The sequence below is a fragment of the Perognathus longimembris genome, chromosome 16, assembly GCF_023159225.1.
Source record: "Perognathus longimembris pacificus isolate PPM17 chromosome 16, ASM2315922v1, whole genome shotgun sequence".
NCBI lineage: Eukaryota > Metazoa > Chordata > Mammalia > Rodentia > Heteromyidae > Perognathus > Perognathus longimembris.
Genome location: NC_063176.1, coordinates 17,374,859 through 17,391,229, shown reverse-complemented (window position 1 = coordinate 17,391,229; position 16,371 = coordinate 17,374,859). Strand labels below are relative to the sequence as shown.

Genomic DNA, 16,371 nt, shown 5'->3' with positions numbered 1-16,371 from the left:
CTAGGGACATTGTTGAGAAGATTCTATGGAATTTCATTCTCACAACCAAGTCTTTACCTTTCAGAGGCGTGTGTGAATTGGGTTGGGTATAAGGAATAGAGACCAGTTGGTGTCTATAAAGCTGTAAACTCCTCAACAAAAGTATTCTGGACAATTTATGAAGTCTTAACCAAACAAAACACTTAGATGCAACTTGTTTGAACCCAACGCTGCAAGTTATTACCCTTAATGAAAATTAAATGGCGATAGATTTGAAAATAAAGAGTAATATCAACACATTGTTAGAATTCACCAAAATACTTAATATTCCTTTCCTTCCTTCCTCCTTCCTTCCTTCCTTCCTTCCTTGCCAGTCCTTGGGTTTGAACTCAGGGCCTGAGCACTGTCCCTGGCTTCTTTTTGCTCAAGGCTAGCACTCTACCACTTGAGCCACAGCACCACTTCCAGCTTTTTCTGTTTACATGGTGCTGAGGAATCGAACCTGGGGCTTCACATATACGAGGCAAGCACTCTACCACTAGGCCATTTTCCCAGCTCCTTAATATTGCATTTCTTTCATTAGTCCTTCCATGTGCAACATTTTTAGACTCTGAAAAGCAGGGCAGTCACTGATAACTTATCTTCAGAAATACTCCCTTAAGCGAGGGTGCAGACCACCATGGCACTTCCAGATCTGATTCAAGTCAGATATGGTTGCACCTTTTCTTTTTCTTTCTTCCTTTTTTTGCATAAATGGGAAAATTAAGAGCACTATAAAATATTTCCATGAAATTAAATTATTTGCTTTAGAAGTCTAGCACTTTAAAGTTGTCTTATGGACTGTGAAGATTTTTACATGTATGGGTTGTTGGGTGGAGGGAGTAAGGTAAAAAAGCCCATGAACCTTTGGTGGGAAGGCATTGCCAGGGCTTCTGACAGCTCAGCCTCGGGGTTCAGCACCGTCAGCATCCTCCTTTGACCTTTTTTCCATTGTTCACCTCCTGAAACTGTGCTCTGGGAAGATGAGGTCCCTCATCCAGAACAGCACACCAAGTGTACATGTGGCAGTCTTCCCTCACTTGAATGTCCATACACAAGCTTGGCCAGGACAGCTTGGCATCTGGCTGTGTGGCCCCCTGTGCTGTTCAGCACTTGCTGCAAATGGAAAGCCAGGCTGCACAGACCGCTATTCCTTCTCCCTCTTTCATTTTGTCTCTGTCATTTCCCCTACTCAGCAGCCCTGGGTGAATAGGGTGGATTATGAGTTAATTGAGTTCTTTGGATTGTTGCTAGGAAGGAGGAAAAAAAAAAACACAGGCTTTGTTTGTGGAATGCTACTTGCTTTCCAAGTTTCTCCTTTCATTGTGAAGCTGTCTCTCCTATGGTACTATTTCCAACCATTGGATAGGAGTTAGTACTGACTGCGTTAGGCCCAACCTGGGTTTCCTGGATTCCCTGGGTGACTGGTGATGCGGGACCTAGGGATGAATCTTCAGCTGATGTGCTCCTGTGGTTTTACAGGAGGCGATCGAGATCGGATGACAGCAAATCATGAAAGCTACCTCCTCATGGCGAGCACCCAGAATGACATGGAAGACTGGGTGAAGTCCATCCGCCGAGTCATATGGGGACCTTTTGGAGGAGGTGAGTAGATTTCAAAATCATGAAAAAGGAGGAGGTAGAGTGCTACTCAACCCTTCCTCTAAGCTGGTGTTACTATTAGCTTCTGTATTCAGAGGACTGAATGTTAAAATACTAAATAATATCTATATCTAGATGTTAATTTTTTTTTTTTTTTTGCCAGTCCTGGGGCTTGAACTCAGGGACTGAGCACTGTCCCTGGCTTCTTTTTTGCTCAAGGCTAGCACTCTGCCACTTGAGCCACAGCGCCACTTCTGGCCATTTTCTGTATATGTGGTGCTGGGGAATCGAACCCAGGGCCTCATGTATATGAGGCAGGCACTCTTGCCACTAGGCCATATCCCCAGCCTAGATGTTAATTTTTTATAACCTGCTAATGGATTTGACATTCCAGTCCTCAGATGGTTAAAAGAGAACACTAAAACTCCCAATGAAAATCTAGTATTTTTTGGAATACTGTGTACATATAGATTGAATGGTAAATTTAACTCAAATAGTCTTCCTAATAATATCAAGAATGCATGATCCAAAGATTCAGCTAAATGGTGCTCTAGAACCAAGAAGATAGTGAACTTAAATATGTGATTTAACTTAAATTTATTTAACTTAAATATGTGATCTAACAAAAAATATAAAATAGGATAATAGAAGCTGAAAAATTACTTTTAAAAATCAATAAATGGAACCTCAAAATGAAGGATAAAAATATTTATCTACAACCAACATTGATTTGCAAGAATGTGAAGTCTTACTGTATTGAAACGAAATAAATTGTATTTTGCCATAGATTTTATTAAATGGGTTCACATTTAATAAATCAGTTAAAGTTCTCATGTTTACATTTTTGGTATGCTTTCCATACCTTGAATTCACATAGTAAATTTTTTGCTCCTAAACATATCAGATATTCTCAGGTTAACTGAACATTTAAAATTGAAGAGTCATTAAAATGGAGGGACAAAGGGTGAACAAATGCATCAGTGGTACAAACTAAACACAATGTTGGAAATAAACTGTACAACTTGTGGGTGGAGATGGGAGGGAAAACTGGGAGAAAAGGAGGGGCATTGACATTGTCCCAAAAGAAATGTTTTCTTTACCTAACTTAGATTTCTGTAATCTCTTTGTACATCACCTTTATAGTTGCAATACAAACTAAATAAAAAGTACTGGAACTATTTTGAACACTTAGCATAAACATTAAAATAATAAATATTGGGAGCAGGGTGCCAGGGGCTCGAGTCTTTAATCCTAGGTACTCAGGAGGCTGAGATCTGAGGATTGTATTTCCACGCCAGGAAAATCCCTAAGACTGTTATCTCCAATTAGCCACCAAAAAGTTCAAATGGTAGAGCATTAGCCTTGAACACAAAAGTTCAGGGACAGCTCCCAGGCCCTTAGTTCAAGGCTGAGGGCTGGCATTCACACACACACACACACACACACACACACACACACACACACACACACACTATGTATATATATGTACATATTATATATAATGTATAAATATATTGGACTGGTGGTATAGCTCAAAACACATGCTTAACATGCTTAACATCCTATATTGGATTCCCCAGCACCTTCAAAAACAAAACTTTTTTTTTTTTGGCCAGTCCTGGGGCTTGGACTCAGGGCCTGAGCACTGTCCCTGGCTTCTTTTTGCTCAAGGCTAGCACTCTGCCACTTGAGCCACAGCGCCACTTCTGGCCATTTTCTGTATATGTGGTGCTGGGGAATCGAACCCAGAGCCTCATGTATATGAGGCAGGCACTCTTGCCACTAGGCCATATCCCCAGCCCCCAAAAACAAAACTTTTAAAAAGAAAGGCAAAGTTAGGTACCAATGGTTCACATCTGTAATCCTAGCTACTCAAAAGACTGAGATCTGAGGATTATGGTTCAAAACTAGTTCAGGCAAGTAAGTTCACATGACCCTTATCTCCAATTAACCACCAAAAAGTAGAAATGAAGCTGTGATTCAAGTGGTAGAGTGCTAGCCTTGAGCGAAAATGTTCAAAGACAGCATGCAGGCCCTGAGTTCAAGCACCAGAACCATCACAAAAATTCTATGAAAGTAATAATTTAAGAAGAGAAGTGTAGGCAAATCTACTAAAGTAGTAAACATTCATTGAAGACATTTTGCGATTTTACTAGCTTAATGAATTGTCTTCTTCTAGAAATGTCCTCTATTAGGGAAAAGGGAGGTTCCTAAACAGGTCACCATCCATCCCAGCTTGCTAAGTAACAAACTAGTTTATAATGTTATACCAGGCTAATTACTGATACAGTAAGTTATATTCTCACAGAATTTTAATATGAATGCCCACTTATTTTGCCTCCCTACAAAGAATGACTAGGAGTAATATTTGAAAAGCCTAACAAGCTGAAGGCCCATTTCAGAGCCTTAGCGTGAGATTGCCCTGCTGTAACTGAAGGCCAGGCACTCATGCAGTTTGAGTTTGCCACCTTCAAAGCCAAGGATGTGAGAATGTGACTTTTCAAAGTTCCTGTTACAACAGCTTCATTTTCTAACCCTTTGTCATCCAAGTCCTTGGCCTCCTGAGTTCAGAAGGAACCTTTGTATCTGCTGATCAAAATATTTTTGTCAAGGAATTATTTCCATCAAGTATGTTGTTTCTTTCCCCCTTTCTACTTCTTCTGCCTTTAATTGAGAGAATAATGAACAAAATCCAATTAACTTTTCTAAACATCAGGGGCTGCAGGGAGTTTCACTAGCCCAGAATTTTCAATGGAATCCTAGTGAGACTAGGAAAGGGCTATATATGAATCTTCGAATCTAAAACTGGATGGAAATTTTTATTAATAGGTTACAGTGAATAGTTTATATCCTTTATCCTTTGCAGTATGCTTGGGGTTTTAAAAATGCACGGCACAAATTTATTTTCCAGGAAATATATTTTAGCATAGAACACTGTTAATAGGAAAAATACTTCAAAGACTAAAACTTCTCTTGCAATGCTTGAATTGGAGAGGGTTAGGAGATTACCAGCAAGCTTTTAAAGCACTAACTTAATTTGCAAGAAATCTTTTGTGATTCCTAGGAGTAAAAGAATGACTCTGTCAGAGTCAACCTTTGGGTTGGTACTATATTCTGTCATGCATAATCTTGGGTTTCAAATGCTTATTTAATATTCATTAACTCTATGTTTATTGAATTTTATAGAAATGTTTCAAGTTCAAGTTTGGAACAATGAATTTATGTAACTGAAAAACAATTTAATATTGTAAATTAATATTTAATATTAATTATTATTATTATCACTTAATATTTCTTTAGACAGTAGTTGTCCATGAGTTGGAATCATTTGAAGCTATGGTTGTAGTTGCTTCCCATATTCCAGGTTAGATGAATAATTTGCTAAGTGTCACACCACGCACATAGAACCAGGAAGAAAACCTTTGAATCTCTCCTGTTTTATAGCACAATAGTGTAATCAAGTGTTCCCACTGTGGCAATAAAAAGCAAAATAGGATGTGGGCTGGGGATATAGCCTAGTGGCAAGAGTGCCTGCCTCGGATACACGAGGCCCTAGGTTCGATTCCCCAGCACCACATATACAGAAAACAGCCAGAAGCGGCGCTGTGGCTCAAGTGGCAGAGTGCTAGCCTTGAGCGGGAAGAAGCCAGGGACAGTGCTCAGGCCCTGAGTCCAAGGCCCAGGACTGGCCAAAAAAAAAAAAAAAAAAAAATGCAAAATACGATATTCTTAGGAGAGAATCACAAAGGCTCAATAGCTATGTGCATATGATCACATAAAATGATGTTACCAAATTGAACTCCAAGAAATAAAAACAAGAGGTTTTTTGTTATTTTACCTTTTGTCTTTTCCCCCTGTTGTTGCTGTTTTTGATTTCTGTACTTTCTGTTTTGTATGTAAGTTTATCTGTTTGGGGAACGGTAAAAAGGAGCACAGAAATGGTGGGACAAAGGTAAACAAATGCAGCACAGATACTCACTAGACACTATGGGTTGAAAACAAACTATACAATATATAGGGAAGAGAGTTGGGAGGGAAGAAAACTGGGAGAAAATGAGGGAAGAGATGACACTGTTAAAAAAATATACTCCCTATCTTATGTAACTGTAACCCCTCTGTTCCTCGCCTTTACAATAAAAATAAGTCAAAACCCTCAGTTGCAGGTCCACACTTTATGGATAGCAGAGGCATATTAATGCATATTTTTCAATTGTTCAGAAGTGCCTGAATTGACAACTCAAAAAGATATCCCCCCTAAAAAAGTAAAAACAACCCAAATTTCTCTCCATGGATGAATGTAGTAGATAGCACAGTCATGTGCCATATCATAAAATTTTGGTCAATGACAAGTGGCATTCCACAAGGGTGGACCTACAAGATATGTTCACCTGGGGGACATCAGAGCCATCATATTTTGAGCATACTCTGTAAATTGCCAGGCCACTTGTTTCCCAGAACCTTTCTCCATTGTTATGCCATACATGTCTAGACACCCATAGAGTGAATCATTACTCGCCATAAGAAAGACTGAAGCACTAACCCACACTGCGTCATGCATTAGTCTTAAGCCAGTCACAAGACACCATACATTGTATGATTCCAGACATTTATAGAGTCTGAAAATTGATTAGTGATTGTGTAGGGTTAGCACAGAGGATTGGAGTACAGGAGAAAGGTAGCCAAAGGATATGCAATTGTCTTTTGAGAAGATGGAAATGTTTTACAACTAGTTCCACATATAATAAGTGAATATTCTAAAAAGCACTGAATGATACACTTTAAATGAATAGATTCTGGGGCATATGAATTGTAAGTCAACAAAACTGTAAAAGTACACAGATTGACACCATTGCCTCCCATATGAGAACATATTTCTGTCTTAGTTATGGACCCCAGAATACATAATTTCTACACAAAGATGTCTTGCTTTTCACCCTCCTTCCTACCACCCAAAGGTGACTGAGGTTATTAATTAAATAGCATCTGTTGAGGTGTTTGGAGGAGAGGCTGAGCTATCTCTCTACACATTAGAATATACCACATATGGATACATTAGAAAATACATCTATTACAGAACTAGCAAGTCGTGTGGATGTTGCATAATTTGTGTTTTCATAAACTTAGGTACTTAAGCTTATTTTTGTTTAGGTTGCATGCCTCAGGGCTAACTATTCCTCCTCTTGGACTTTACAATAACCTAGCATTACACTTGCCTAGAAATTAACAACTGGGTAATGGAAAAACAAACCATAAAGCATAAGATTTTTCATCAACATAGCAAATATGTACAACAATATTCAGATGGGGGAAGAGAATCAATGAAAGTGTAAAATCTTAATTCCCTTTTAGCAACATAGCCTGAAAAGAAACTTTAGTATTGATGCTCTATACCTCAACCTTGTGATCGCTGTAAAAGCATCCATAGTCAGGTATTTCCCAGTGAATAGGGCTGAGAGAAACACTATCTCTTTAAAAATAAAATGTGAGGGGCTGGGGATATGGCCTAGTGGCAAGAGTGCCTGCCTCGTATACATGAAGCCCTGGGTTCGATTCCCCAGCACCACATATACAGAAAATGGCCAGAAGTGGCACTGTGGCTCAAGTGGCAGAGTGCTAGCCTTGAGCAAAAAGAAGCCAGGGACAGTGCTCAGGCCCTGAGTCCAAGCCCCAGGACTGGCCAAAAAAAAAAAAAAAATGTGAAACTGACTGTCTGTCAAGCCTAGAATCCTAGCTACTGAGATCGGAGGATCCTGGTTCAAAGCCAGCCTGGGCAGGAAAGTCTATGAGACTCTGATCTCCAATTAAACACCAAAAAGCCAGATATAGAGCACTGGCTCAAGTGGTAAAGTGCTAGCCTTGAGCAAAAGAAGCTCAGGGCCAGCACCCAGGCCGTGAGTTCAAGGTCCAGCAGTGACGCACGTACACAAATAAATAAAAATGTGAAATCAGGTTGTTATCAAAACAATCTTTTTTTTTTAGTTTTGTTGGAGCTTGCTTTCATTTTTTCTTCCTTCTGTTCATTTGTTTGTTTTCACTGGTCTTCTTTTCAATTATTTTTGAGGAAACTTTCACAGAGGTGCCTCGACCAGGATGAGAAGAGTACAGATCTATTAATTGCTTGTTCATTAAATACGAGTTTATAGTTACTCACACATTTTCAGGCTCCTTCTGAAAATTTCAGTCCTTTCATGAAAAGAATCCAGTCATAGATCCAGCAAGACAATAAGAATTCTGTTCACAATGAATCACTATTGGCCAGCAAGCCAGGCTTGGTGCAAAGGAAATGTGATTTTTGCCTCAGATTCAGGCCAGCTATGTGATCTTGGATATATGATTTTCCTTCCCTCACACTTAGTTTTCTTACTTATAAAATAAGAAAATTGGACACCATTGCTTTAACTTGCGCTTGGCTCAGGGTCTTCTCTGTGAGCATCTCCTGTGGCTTGGTGGTGCTGCCTCAGACTTGGTGATTTGCAGCAAGCTATGGTGCCACAGGTAAAGGCAACACCAGCCCCTTAAAGCAGAAACAACTCCCAACTCCGCATGGTGCCTTGAGTGACTGAGGTGTACCTGACCAGCCTGCTGGGAGCACAGTAATGTGGATTGGGGGGCTGGGGGGGGACTTCTCAGCATTCTTCAGTGTTGTGCAGCTCCTTCTAAAGGTCTGGAAAGGAGTGAGAGGCCGTGGAGGTCAGTTAGGTTTAAAACACTAGCATTCCAAGTCTGCTAGGGAACAGCCAGGTGGATGAATGATTAACCCAGTCAGTAAATTATTCAGTGAGGGAGATGGAAAGGGTTGGAGGACAATGGGGGGGGGGGGGGGAGTCCTGGAGTAGAGAAGCTGCATGAAGGAATATGGGGGAAATGTTCAATGTCAGATTATTGGACAACAGCCAATGAAATGAATATGTATGCCTGGTAATACATACACGCATAAATTGATTTGTGTGCAATGATACCTGTAGACTCTGCTATTGTGTTTCATTTTTTATTATTTTATAGACACATATATACCTATATGTGCAAGATAGAGGTATTTTTAAGGACAGGTACATTGAAATGTCACGTACTGATGAGTTATTTGCATAATATTTGGAGAATAAAAAGTCAATCTCGTGTATGCAGAGAGAAAGTATAGAGATGTCATGGGGAGGAGGGTGAAAAGTCCCTCCCCCCGGAAGTAGTTTGGTGTTGTGTGTAATTTCAGTGGAGGGGGGGGGCTGAGCCAGCCAGCTGTAAAGGTGCTGCACAAGACTAGAGCTCCAAGGTCAATGCAAAGTCAAAAGAAGAGGAAAGGCGCTCACGGGGCAGCGCGGCCTCCCCACCTCCCCTTATGTGGTGAGTGCACCTGCTGCCTGGGAGCAGCAAGCACTGGAGGCAGCCGCAGCCGCAGCAGCAGCAACCACAGCTGTGAGGCCAGCCGCCGCCCTGCCCTGCCAGCTCCCGCCCAGCTCTCATTGAGAAAAGGGGAACAGAAGCAGGAGGAGGGCGAGGAGAAGCTCCCTGCAAACCCCCCAGCCTCCTCCCGCACAGCCTCCCCCTACACAGCCTCCCGGAGGAGGCGCTGGAGGATTCTGACGTGGTGATTCCTGGGGAGGTGGAAGACAGAAGGGAAAGCCCCGCAGAGATCATCAAAGGCTGAGGAGCGCTGTGAAAGGAGCGGGAGGGTCCCTCTGCAAGGGCTCCAACAGGCACTGAAACATGTCAGCTTTCTGGAAAAGGTGCCAGGCTTCTCCTCCCCTCTTGCTCAGATGAAGGGAGCCATCAAGGACTGTCCTGAAGTGTTCCAGAGGGGCCTGAGGCCCCTGGCATAGGGCTCTTTGCTGACTTCCCCAAAGGAATCTCAGTCCAGCTGAGAAGATAGTCCTTAATAAAACAAAACCAAACTAAACAATTCCTGCTGATCAAATGGGAGGTGAAGCTTGCTTGCTGCAGTACTTTTCTGTGATCTTTTGAAATGTCTGCAAAAACCTAAAAAAAAAATCTAAAAAGCTCCTTGGATTAGAGAAAAGTAAAAGAAGGAGACTTCTTTTCCCCCAGAAAGGAGTAAATGAGAATTGGTGACATACCCTTGAGCCAGGACCTGGATAATTAAAACCCTGGAGTTCTACTGATCAGCACTTCACCCTCACAAATAAACAAACATGCGAAGGAGTGACTGTGGAGTTCTGCACTGAGGCAGGTTTTAAAGAAGGCTGAACTGGAGTGGGGTTAGAACGTGGGGCCTATATGATGCCTGAAGATCGAAATTCTGGGGGACGCCCCTCAAGTGCCTTAACATCAACTCCTTTCATTCCTAAAACGACATACAGAAGAATCAAAAGATGCTTTAGTTTTCGGAAAGGTAGGTAGATAATATGCCATATATATTATATATATATGAATATATGTTCATATATTTGATGCTTAAAATGTGTTCTGTGGGGATTGATGGGAGTTTAGAAAGGAGGAGGGGAACTGCTCAGCGGTGATTTGGGTATGTCTCTATGCATCCTGAATTTTCACAGTGTTTATTCACCCCCGTCTCTATTACTGTCTGGCAATGGGTAGGAAAGGTGGGTTTTAGGGAATGATGGTGCTCTTGAACCACCGGGGTACTAGAGGACCATGTGGGACTCAGGATTCTAGGCACACTGGGCCTCCTACCCAGTAAGGAGGGGCCAAGCTCTCTGGGGTCCTTCCCAGACCCAAACTGAGTGTCTGTGTTGTGATTCCTTGACAAAGGTCTCTCACAATTCCCTGTCCTGTGTCCCAGCACTTTGTATTTGGTTCTGGCCCTTAATCAGTACCTCACTACCCTTACTGAGATTTTTTTTTTTTTAATAATCAGATTATCTATAGTGACTCCTTCTCAGAAGTGTTTCAGCTATACTTATTAACGTTGGCTACGAATTGCAAACATCTTGACTTTGGAAATAAGTCATAACATGGCTTTGAGAAAGAGCAAAGATATGTGCCCTAAAGAACAGGAAGTAGAAAAATATATAACTATATCCAGTAAAAAAAACTAAAGACACTTCTGAATATGATTTCTTTGGGGGCAGCTAAAGGGTGCATCATAAGGAAAATAAAATGTTTTCAGAAAAGTTTATGTAGAAGAATAATTTTAAATATGTTTTGTATTAGAATACTTTAAGGATAATTAAGTGGAATGGCTAAGTAGACACTAAATCATAATCTTAATGTCACATACAGTGAGGCAATAATTTAGTTAGGAGCTGAATTGAATGGTCCCTAGTCTTATACTTGTTTCCATTTTACATGATCTGCCACTTTTTAGTTAGCCTCTCTCACTTTGGAACTAACAAAAGAATGAAAAGAAAACAAAATAAGAATAATAAAATGCACAAATATGTGAGAATTTAGAAAATAAACCCTTCCTTAATTCTACTTTGAATCACTAAAATGTAATCTAAGACCATTGCAGAATTTAGATATTATCTTATATTCTATCTAAAATACAAAGAAAATTAAGTGAAAGGTGCATAATTCTATATCTCATAATTCATAGATCTATGGTGATATCATGGATACTGTCAGATTACATCATTGATACAGAAATGAACAGTGACGGAAATGGAAAGAAGCTCAAGGACTAACAGCTTAAAAGACATTCCCCTTGTTTTTATTCTTCTCCCCCTACCTCATAGCATTAATATGAGGTATTTTAGATCAATATTTCTTTGAGGGCCAGAGCAGGGGTATTTTTTTAACCTTTCAGACTCTTCCTCCTCCAAAAGGAAATGTGCATAGGCAGGCAGAAATGTTCAGAAGCAGGCTACTCTCCTGTCCTCCTCCTTTCCTCTTAAAGATCAAGAGGGGAAGGCAGCACCTCAGGAGAAAAACCCCGGGAGCTGGCAGGTGCAAAGCAGGAAAAGAGCTGCCACGCACGCACTATCTTCTGGGGCTATGGGGGAACTCTCTTCTGTTGCAAAGTCTCAGAGTTGGGAGACTGCTCCGTTTTTGAATCAAGGATAATTTAAAAATGTTTCCTTTACAAAGCTAGGTTATGCTTTCTTTCAGAACAAGGAAAGGGAGGAGGAAAGGAAGCATCAAGCTCCTGGTCTGTCTGGTCTCTCAGCTATGTGGTCACCATTGCGCAGTCTCCGGCGTGAGGAGGAAGGTGCCCAGCTGCTGTGGCAGCGGCCGCCAGCTCTTCTGTGCTGCTGTCCTCAGTCATGGCAGCGGCAGCAGTTAGCAGGCAGCAGGGAGAGCTGGCTCTGCGTTTTGTTGGTTTGAAAAGAATGTACTTCCTTCACACTCCTGACTCCCAAGCATATCTTTTCTAAATCTCCTTAGGCTCAGTGTTGTTGAAGGCTCTCTGAGAAACTCCTACATCCGCTAGAGTCATTAAGAAGAGCATCCAGAAAGAAAAAGTATTGACATAGCTATTTTTTGTGACCCACCACACACACACACACACACACACACACACACACACACATACACACACACACAGTTGTCAAGGGTAGACCAATGAAAGAAGAGCTTAGATGTGTTTCTAGTAGTCTTAGAAATGTTTATCAGGTAAAGGGTGACCTTGTGGAGAAGTTTCCAGCTGCCTAGTCAAAGTAGGACTTACCTGCTGTGCTGTATGTGCTAAGACCCACTTCTCAGAGGGCCTTTCTTCCAGACTCTTCTGTCCTTTTTCTGCCCTTTTCTTTTCCCTTCCTTTGTGTGCTACTGATTAAGTCCCTGAAAATGTTCTACAAGTGGTTTACAAAACCTAGGAACTGAGAAATATTTATGAGTCAGAAAACTAGGAGGTATGGTTATTTTGGATTTATGTTCTGGTGAGAAAGATGATAGTATATTTTTATCTTGTTCACTTGGAAAGTAAGTTTTCATCACCTCTGTGAGACTAATATTGCTTTGTTCTTTCTTACCTTCTTGGAGCCTGTTTTTGTTCCATCTCTATACCCCTAATTGATACTTCCCTGCAATTTACATTAACCTAAAGAGCAGCTACTCAATACAACAATCATCCTCACCTCTGTTCACCAACAACCTTCCTTACAAACTCCTATGACACACAGTTCATTCAGTAAACCACTGCTCAAGCGGTATTCCCTAAAAATACTGCTAAGCAACATTTCACAGCTCAGAATTGGTATCCTAGTCCCTGTTGCTCACAAGAATAAGCCCTACTTTGCTATAAGTATCAGGTGCCTTCAGACCAACTCGAACTATGATGAGAGTAAAACATCCCAGGTTGCCCTGACTCATCTACTCTTGCCCTAAGTGCACCTAAGGAGCTGTCCCACACGATCGGGGTCCCCTGGGCTATGCAGCTTTCTTCTGCATTGTACATTGGGGGGCCTCCATTTTTTCACCAAGCCTTCTTCACTCACTGATAATACTGATTGCTCTGTAGACTTCATGTTTAATGTATGTTTTATCCTGGCCACTGTAGCTTTACAATAACCTTAAAGAAAGACTACACACACACACACACACACACACACACACACACACGTTTCTTCTTAAAGTGAAGTATAGAGAGGTATATTTAATTATTGATTCAAGGCTTGTTGAGTCAAGTGAAATATGGTATTACTCTTTATCTTTTACTGCTAATCCATAGACAATGAAAAATTCAAATAGAATCATTTAATAGTGGTAGTGGTTAGAGTCAATATTCTCTTTAATATTGATTGTATGTTGTTTATCTTATAATTAGACTTATGATAATAGGTTCAATCAACAAAATGCAACTGCAGTTCATACTTCATATAATTTTAATCATATCATAAAAAATAGCTCGCTAGTACATAGACCAACATTTTGTGGATCCTCTTTGATGCTGAGATAAGAAGATAAACAAAACACGTTGCCACAATATATGTTCACAAACTACTTGGGAATAAAGACAATAGGAAGTAATAACTTAGGCTGTGATAAACTATATCAATTTTTAAAATTTAATTTTTATTATCAAGGTGATGTACAGAGGGGTTACAGTTACATACATAAGGTGGTGAGTACATTTCTTGTCAAACTTGTTACCCCTCCCTCATTTTTGTCCCACTTTGCTGCCCTCCCCCTAAGTTGTGAGTTGTATGGTTAATTTCTAACATATTGTCTTGTGAGTATTGCTGTTGCCTTGGTTCGCCCTTTTTCCTTTGTCTCAACATTTTCATGTTCCCCTTCCTTCCCTAATTCAGATAAATGTATATACACAGCCAGGGTACCAAAATCAAATAGTGACAACAGGGGATATGAAGCCCTTGGTGCCCTTGAAGGAAAGGTTTCCGACAAGTTCATCTAGAAGACACTGATTTGCCTGAATTCCATTAAGATCAGATTTTTTTTTCCTAGATGGCCCTAAAAGACCATCTAGGCAAAAAGTCTAAATCAAATCAGCATAATTTAATGGGAAAAGGAAGAAACTTAATATCAGAAATACCTGTATCTGTAAGTCACATCTGCTATGTAGACTTGTAGCTTTTTAACGGTTAAGTCTGGTATTCTGTTTGAAGAAGAGAAAAGGAAAGATTCTGTTAAAGTCTATGAATCCAAATGAGGAAATCTATGTAAATTTCATGATATTACTCCTGTGTGTAAACTATTCCACAAATGCTCAGGTGGCCTAGGACCTAGGCCACTTGGTTCATGTTAGAGTACTTGCTTCATTTCCCCAGGCTTCTATCTCCTCCCTTCCTTCCCCATGCTGACTATGAAAAGACTCAATGTCCTACTCACCCTTCCCTGATTACTATGACTCTTAACATCTCAGATGAGAGATTTTTCTACTTGTATAAGGTGGGTTTGTTTTCCGTTGTTGTTCTATTTTTGACACTTAGAAAGCTGGTGATGGGCTGAAGAAGACTTTGGCTTTGTTTCTTAGTTCTATGCTAAAATGGATGTCTCTAATTTTGACTTGTCCATTTACTGAGAGTGAATGTTCATGAAAGATATTTATAATCTCGAAGGCATGAGGATCTATCCGGCTAGCAGTGCTTCGTCAGCAAAAGAAAAGAAAAACAAATCCTCTATGTCCCACAGATGTTTACAGAACACTTGAGTCTTGCTCACTTTTCTGCATTCCTTGAATATAAGCCATACAATTTCCTTACGGTGAAACAGAGCACAGGTTAAGCACTACTAATCTCAGCATCCAAAACTTGACATGAGGCCATAAAGTAGAAAATCCCAGTCCTTGAATTTCTGTATAAAATTACCTGCAGCCTATGTGTACAGGTGAATTCCACTTTTAGACTTGAGATTCACCATCAAGATATCTATTACATCCAAATATACCAAAAGATGAAAAACTCCAAAAATCAGAGCCCCCTCAGGTTTTGAGATAAGGGATATTCGTGAGCCTCAGAGTCTTTTTAGACCTCGGATAAGTTCCTGTTCCATGTTTGTGTCTGTCTCAGGGAGAATTTTTCTGCAACCTCTCTGAAGCTCATACAAAAACATGCAGAATATTGTTGACATCTAATATTACTTACAGTAATCATAATAAATGTAATTCCTAGTATAATTGAGAAAAGTGCAATCCTTTTTCAGTGACTAATGGACTATTCCAGCAGAGGCCAGCATCTAAGTGAACAATTACAAAGCAAAATGGAAAAGAAAAACATACAAACCATTGGGTTTGAGCTGAGAGTTGAGGAATGTCAGCCAGGATTTAACCCAGATATGAGTTGAACCTTGCAAGATAAGATTTCTTACTCTGGTGAACACAGCACATATCAATTATAAAGAAGCACAAAGACCTGATAAGCTAGGCTCTGTTTAGCAAACAACCTGTTGTTAGTACACTGTAAAACAATGCTATTTGTGAGGAAGCAGCAGAAATGAGAGTGGATCTGGTATGTTGCTACCTACGTATTTGTTTCGTTGAATGGTTTCTAAAAAGGTAGAGGACCCGTAATTGTATAGAAAGGAGTTTGATTGCAAACTGAAGTTGGTGAGATAGGAAGCTGAAAGGTGATGTGATGTGAGCAATTGATAAAACTACAAAGAATGCTGTGGCAGAGTGTAAGTGGTTGAAACTCCTTCTGTCCAAAAAAGGATTCAAGAAACCACAATTATCTAATGCCGTACAGGGAGATGGAGTGAGGAGGTGCCCGGAGTGGTGGCTAAATGAAGCGTGGGAGGAAGGAAGAATCTGGGATGATGCTCACATGTCACATCAATGACAAGGCCTGCTACCAGCTACTAAAATGAAGCTTTCAAGAAGGGCTTTTGAGGGGGGAAGAAACAAACCGGTTTCTCTTGTTAGGCTGACACTAGTCTCTTGTGACTTGTACCTATAAACTTAGCTTCTTAGGAGGTAAAGACTGGGAAGATCACGGTGTGAAGCAAGCCTCTTGGGGGGTGGGGGGATTGTAAGAGCCTACTTCACAGAAAAAGATGGATATGCTGGTATCTGCCATCTCAGCTATGGAAGAAACAAAAACAGGAGAAATTGCCTCGGCAAAAAGCAAAACCCTGTCTTAAAAATAACCAGAACAAAAGATTTAGAGACTTAGGAGAAGCTGGAAGTCTAAATTCAAACCCCAGTTCTGACAAAACTAAATAAGCATATTAAATAAATTAAAAATTAAAAATTAGGGTTTTAAGAATGTTTGGAGATAATCCACTTTGAACTCTAATGGGCCCATCTAATGCTTGGGTGGTAATAATAGCCCAAACTGAGATGCAAATCCAGAATAATTAACATGCTGTGAGATTAGATGGAGTCCAACAGACAAAATATATCAAGTGAAGTGAAAATATAACTGAGGAAAGAATAGGACT

At 40.4% G+C, this 16,371-nt stretch overlaps 1 protein-coding gene and 1 long non-coding RNA gene across 6 annotated transcripts in view; one reads left to right on the top strand and one right to left on the bottom strand.

Annotated features, from left to right (window-relative positions):
- The window catches only part of LOC125364714, a 75,339-nt gene extending 73,732 nt beyond the window's left edge, over positions 1-1,607 (bottom strand). The window contains exon 1 of the long non-coding RNA XR_007213559.1: positions 1,499-1,607. This is a non-coding gene — a long non-coding RNA (uncharacterized LOC125364714). The remainder of the gene's footprint in view (positions 1-1,498) is intronic.
- The window catches only part of Arhgap24 (Rho GTPase activating protein 24), a 339,907-nt gene that overhangs the window by 280,614 nt on the left and 42,922 nt on the right, over positions 1-16,371 (top strand). For 4 of the 5 annotated variants that reach the window (XM_048364348.1, XM_048364352.1, XM_048364349.1 and 1 more), the window contains one exon: positions 1,501-1,623. In XM_048364348.1, coding sequence (XP_048220305.1) covers positions 1,501-1,623 — 123 coding nt within the window. Of the gene's footprint in view, positions 1-1,500; positions 1,624-8,990; positions 9,965-16,371 lie in introns of those variants that run through there. The other variant, XM_048364351.1, reaches the window with a different exon arrangement.